The 5,859-nt window shown below is 37.7% G+C and overlaps 1 protein-coding gene across 1 annotated transcript; it reads right to left on the bottom strand.

Annotated features, from left to right (window-relative positions):
* Window positions 1–1,337: 1,337 nt before the first annotated feature.
* Window positions 1,338–5,052, bottom strand: LOC112521552 (eukaryotic translation initiation factor NCBP). The gene is made up of 6 exons (XM_025130474.1): window positions 4,831–5,052; window positions 3,696–3,791; window positions 3,473–3,577; window positions 3,274–3,351; window positions 1,765–1,884; window positions 1,338–1,672 (listed from the first exon to the last, which is right to left on the bottom strand). Exons 1-6 carry the CDS (start codon window positions 4,960–4,962, stop codon window positions 1,541–1,543), a joined length of 663 nt encoding a protein of 220 aa, XP_024986242.1. The 5' UTR covers window positions 4,963–5,052; the 3' UTR covers window positions 1,338–1,540.
* Window positions 5,053–5,859: the final 807 nt, after the last annotated feature.

A 5,859-nucleotide genomic window follows, 5' to 3' on the forward strand; every position in this document is an offset into this window, starting at 1 on the left:
TATATATATATATATAATTTTATAAAAATTATATATTACCGGCGGGTTGACGGGTTGGGCGGGTTGAGCTAGGCTCAACCCAATTTCAACCCTCCTAATTGACGGGTTAGCGGTTTGGCGGGTGGACGGTTTGGCGGGTAGACGCGTTGGGTTTAATTGAGTTGTTAGCGGGTTGGGTTGGGCGGGTTTCGCGGGTTGACGGTTTTTTGTTCACCCCTATCTGCAACTTGTTTCCAACACCCTTTGATGTTGCCTCATTGTATTGAACTCCAATTGCATTTCCAATTACCTCCTTTGAGTCAGCCACAACATCAACAAGGGAAGGCCGAGAGCTATGGGATGTTGAAGATCCACAAAAGCCAGTGAAATGAAGACCAATTTTTGAGTTTTTATTGGATTGAGCCTGCTGGTGGGAAGCCACGAAAACATTTGGAGTAGAGCACTGGGCCTGATGCTTGGGCCCTTTTACCGAAACYRGATTCTGATCAGGGATCAAAACATTCTCATCTTCTGAAGGAGCAGACTTTTTAGAAGACATGACTTCATCCCATGAATGCAAATTGTATCCATCAACCTTTTCATCAGAGAAAAATGACGATTCGCAGTCGACTGAACGAGTGTCTGAAATGCCGCCGCACGATTCAACATCATCTTCAAAATCCGAATCAAAACCAGATCGAGAAACATTTGATGGGGGCAATAAAATTATTCGGTTATGRTCTTCGATAACCTTCACWGAACACAWTTTATTACCTACATTCAAWTTYACCTCCGAGTTCACACACGCCAAACTAGTAGCTATCAAGACACCGAAAGAACATACCATATCGTTATCGAAAGAAGGCTTGTCGGATTCGAGAGCCTCCCCGAACATCTCCGCAATATTTCTAAACAAAGTTATTAACTCATCAACGTGAAAACTGACCAAAAAAATTACATAGGAAAGACATAAAATAAAGATTGAAAACTACATAAAAATTTATTAGTATAATTTCAATCATCTTGACAAGAACATTCTAATTACAAGTTTTATTATAAAAAATATATAAACAAGATATTAAAGGTAAGTTTGGTCATTTTATTTGTTCTGTCCTATCTAATTCTAACTTACCAAACGAAAAGATGACGACGTAATTAGGGTCAATAACGATAAGATGACGACGTAATTAGGGTCAATAACGATAAGATGANAAGATGACGACGTAATTAGGGTCAATAACGATAAGATGACGACGTAATTAGGGTCAATAACGATAAGATGATGACGTAATTAGGGTCAATAACGATAAGATGAGGACGGAATTAGGGTCAATAACGATTAGATGACGACGGAATGATTAAGCTGAAAGGAAAGCATAAAATATCCATAACCAGAAGGTCGATGAAAACACCGAACCAAGTGCGACAATTACATGCCGAATGTTCTTTCAGTTACATTAAAGCGTTTTAGGTTAGCGATGCTTTGGCGAAACATAACAAGGACCGGAACATATCGACCATTGTAAGCAGAGCAAGAGTGCTCGGCGAACATCATATTTCTCTATCCTCTTAACCAAGTGTTCCGATATGACGAGTTATCACGCAGGGAAGCATCGTGCGGCTTATACTCCATTACATATCCGTGAGGAAGTTTCAAGTGTCGTTTTATTTTATCTCTCAACGCCATCACTGCCTGCTCAAGAAAAAGAACTAATGCTTCAAATATATGTAAACATGCATATAAATAATATAATATGGAATATAAAATGGCTTTGGTGAACTCACCGGATTATCAGATGCATTGCGGTTCCATACGCTCAATATATCCTCGTTGAAGCGAATGCTCAACACAATGCCGCATATATTATCACCGTAATCAAGTTGATCACCTACCAATGCTAAAACCTGGCATGAATTCGAACAAAAACGTTTTAAGAGTTAACAGATGACTATAAACCAAACCGAATCAGTGAACCCCACACAGAGTAGGGTATGGGAATAGTTGGAGGTAAAAAACCTTACCTCTTACCTTAAGGAGTAAGAAAGGTTGCTTTCGTGAATACCCCCGAATTGTAAACAGATTTTGGGAATAAAATACAGATAAAATATAAAATAAGACTAGGGGCATGTTTGTTAGCAGCTTAATGGAATTCGCAGCTTATTCAGTCCTTTTGATAGTGGCTTAATGATATAGAAGGTGGTTTATTCAGTAAGCTTTTAGGGGGGAGCTTTATGGAGAAAGCCAAGTTTTTAGCTTTTAGGGGAGAGCTTTATGCAAAAAGACAATTTTTTTCCAAACCTGCCCCTTCCAATTAAACAAGATGCTCCTTCCATCTATGAAAAACCCCTCCCAAACAGAAACCTCCCCAATCTATACAGACACATTAATTCACACAAACAACTTTATCCATACCGGACTTAATGGAAAACCAACCAAACTGCCCCTAATTTGGCCCATGAAAGGTTTTGGATGATCAATTCAATGGACTCCGTGTGCAAATCACATCTAGCTGTTATATACTAATTCATCTAGTATATAATGGCGAGGGACCTTGTGGGCCATTCAATTAACAATAAATAGCAGAATCGGCTATAACTTGGAATAACCATTTATCATAGCCAAAATGTCGAACAGTGTGGCTACGACTTAAGAGAAAGTTGTCACATGGTCCATGATATAAATATTGGGTCCTTACTTCAGCAAACCCAAAGAGAGAATGAAATTTGAAAGCACAAGATAAGCTAATAGACAATAATAATAAAAAAAATGGAAGGAGGGAGGGAGTTTGGGCTCTGTCACATCCAATAACCCCTGAATAGAACAGCAGCAATTAGGTGCAGCAATTGTGAGAATGACGAACTAAAAAAAAGTAACATGTGCCAAACATCATATCAGCCATATGCCTGTGTAATATTAGCAAAGAGTCTAACCTCACTCAAAAGGACTAATGCTAATATCTTTGTAGGACAATCGTATCACAGAAAATTCAAAGGGGTCTTATTGGTGTCTTGGATACTTTATCCACTGCAGTATGCAACGAGAATTCATCTAAAATTAGCTGTATCATATAGTAATACAACATGGGAGGAAACACATAGTTGACATGTTGATCATCTACTGTCCATCAAAGGTAGCATATAGTGAACATGGCATCCATCCGAAGTTAAAAAAAAAATGTCCAACGAAAACTACGCTACTACATGGCAATGAACTGGAACATCAAAGAGACGAGATAAAGGATACAGGAAAGTGTAACACAAAGACACACACATAGATTAGCCTTTTCTCCTTACCAAATCCTCCCAGAAACGTCCTGAGACAGGCTTTTTAAACCGTATGATCCACTTGCCACCGTTGCAATTAGCAGAATCCTAAAATAACAATCAGAGAAGCAAAGGATTATTCTTACTTTAAACCCAACTAGCCTAGACAGGATGAATAAAATACAATGACTAATTGATTAAGCAGTAAGAGTTCAAAGATCCATTGTACCTCCCATAATGGACGAATCCCCTGTTTGAACAGATGCAAATCAGTTGGGCTTGGCAAGGATGATGGACGAGCCAAGTGACAATAACACACCCAAAAACCTTCAACCTGTAGTCAGTGCAAGAAATACCAGTCAACTATGATAAAGACCAACTTGCAAGTTGCAATGAAAACCACCGAAGGGTGATTGTCAACCTACAAAAAAGTATACAGATGATTTTTTTACCGTGCTGAAGTCCATTATCTGCTTTATATTGTCTTCATATGATGTCTGAGTCCGAACACCTGGTGTGCGCCGAGTGTACCAAAATACAAACTTGTGCTGTTGGAGTAAGATGATTAGTGTGACCCACAGAAGTGCAACAAACACTCTAAACGATGCCAATATATATAAAAATATCTTAACCTCGAGATACAAATCAATAGTGAGTAGCACATACAATCCAAACTGCAGATGTTTGCATGATTGCCTCTACTATATATCTAAGTAAACTTGTGAAGTACAACCTCCAAGCAACTCTTACTTTCTTTAAAACAGTTAAAACTCTTGCAATGGTGGTGACTGAAAGATGCCCAAGTGAATAACAATGCAAATATGGACAAACAGAAACAAGAGCAATGCAACTTTAAGTGATGGGTCTCACTCAACCTCTCAAAATAGGCTTCATAATTGGCCGCCACATACCCTTGCCTCCACCTCTCCCGCATACACACAAAGACAAGAGCCTGATTAATCATTTGCTTCTAAAATAGACAGGAAGCTGAGTTACTATTATTGACAACAGTACTTAGATAATTGCCATACACAACAGTTGAATGCTAATTATGTGTTGATGAGTTCTTTCTCATCATAACAACAACCAAGCTAGTTAATACACTCAAACTTCCCAACTTGACGACAACAACTAATCTAGGTGCTAAATAACCCCAGCTACTAATCAAATATGCATATCAGGGGTAACAAATCCTGCAAAACTGAACAAATAAATTCTCTTTTTTAATGAAACTACAGCATGACTGAGTACGTACATTTTCAATTCAACTTAAATTCCGAGCAACGAATTCGTGAACTGTTGGTATATCACTTCCATAAAACCTGCTTTAACTTTTACACGTCAAACCTGGGAGTGGAATACAAATTTGATACAGATTTATTTCACTAATCTCCCACCAGCATTTTTTCCTATTTGAAAGATTGGTGCGAATTTCATTCCGGCAATCAAAATAAATAGAATTCAGAACTACTTCCAATTTCAAATAAGCTGATGGATATTCAAATTGCAGTTCGATTCCTGGATCAGAGAGAAGATCCGCAAAAGCACTACTTGAACGGATACTAACGTAAGCATATGGACAGATACCTTGAGAGGATGTAAACCAGCTTTAAGCTCGCGCGATTGCCGGTCGCGATCTTCAGATGAATCGTACTCTGATTGAGAGTTATTGTTGATATTCTTATCGGTTTCCCCTCTCTTCTCCGTCGATGCATCCATCTCTGAAAACTTTTCCGGTACACTTTGGGAAAACCCTAGCTGTCTCGCTCTCTCGCACTAGCCTGTTTTCAGATTGCTTCAACGAAAGAGAAGTGAAAATGAAAACTTCCCGTTTTTGTACGAGCCGGGCGGGTTATACTTATTTGCACCTGTCAAGTTAAACCCTGTATATAAGCTATTTTACACATTTAGTCCTTATACTTCAGAAACTAGCAAACAAGAACCCAACTACGTTGCTTATGTTTTAAGGTTGTTTGACAATTGCTGAATGTTTAGTGCAGAATGATTAAGTGATCAGAATAATTAAAAAACTCTTATAATATAGTGCGAAATAAAATAATTGTTTGATAATTATTCAGAATGAAATTAGGGTGTTGAATGGTTAAGGGGGCCCAAGACATTATGAAGTTTTAGAACCATTAAAAGACAATTTTTTTGCCAAATAAGATTCACCTCTTAGCAATTTAGAGATTGTCTCTTAATGGAACTATTAAGAGATAGACAAACAACGTCTTACTTTTACATAAAAAATGAAAGCATATTTTTTGGGAAACATTTCACTCCCTCCGTTCTCAAAATACCGACACCAAAGAAGAGACCTTTATTGCCCGGAGTCTAAATCGCACTACTCTACTTCAAGAAATGAGAGTTATGATTGTCTACGTTATTATATTAGTTTGTTTCAAAATCAGTGTCAAGTTTCAAAAATAAATGTCTACGTTTCTAGTTTACCCTTATGTGATAGATAAAATTTATCTTTTAGGGATTGTTTGGATCATGGGAATTTGGTGGAATTGAAAGGAATTGGAATGTCTAATCCTTTGACTAAATTCCAAATATGATGTTTGGTTCACAAATTATAAATGAATGAATCCTTTCAATTCCTACAAATTCATT

This window comes from Cynara cardunculus (assembly GCF_001531365.2).
Source record: "Cynara cardunculus var. scolymus isolate 2C chromosome LG 11, CcrdV1, whole genome shotgun sequence".
NCBI classification, from domain to species: Eukaryota; Viridiplantae; Streptophyta; class Magnoliopsida; order Asterales; family Asteraceae; genus Cynara; species Cynara cardunculus.

Bases quoted from the DNA above. Each gene is read 5' to 3' on its own strand.
- LOC112521552 (XM_025130474.1), bottom strand. From the start codon at position 4,962: ATGGATGCATCGACGGAGAAGAGAGGGGAAACCGATAAGAATATCAAC. The intron at 3,792-4,830 runs GTATCTGTCCAT...TTACTCCAACAG, and splicing joins CTGGTTTACATCCTCTCAAG to CACAAGTTTGTATTTTGGTA. The intron at 3,352-3,472 runs GTACAATGGATC...TTGTTATTTTAG, and splicing joins GGATTCGTCCATTATGGGAG to GATTCTGCTAATTGCAACGG.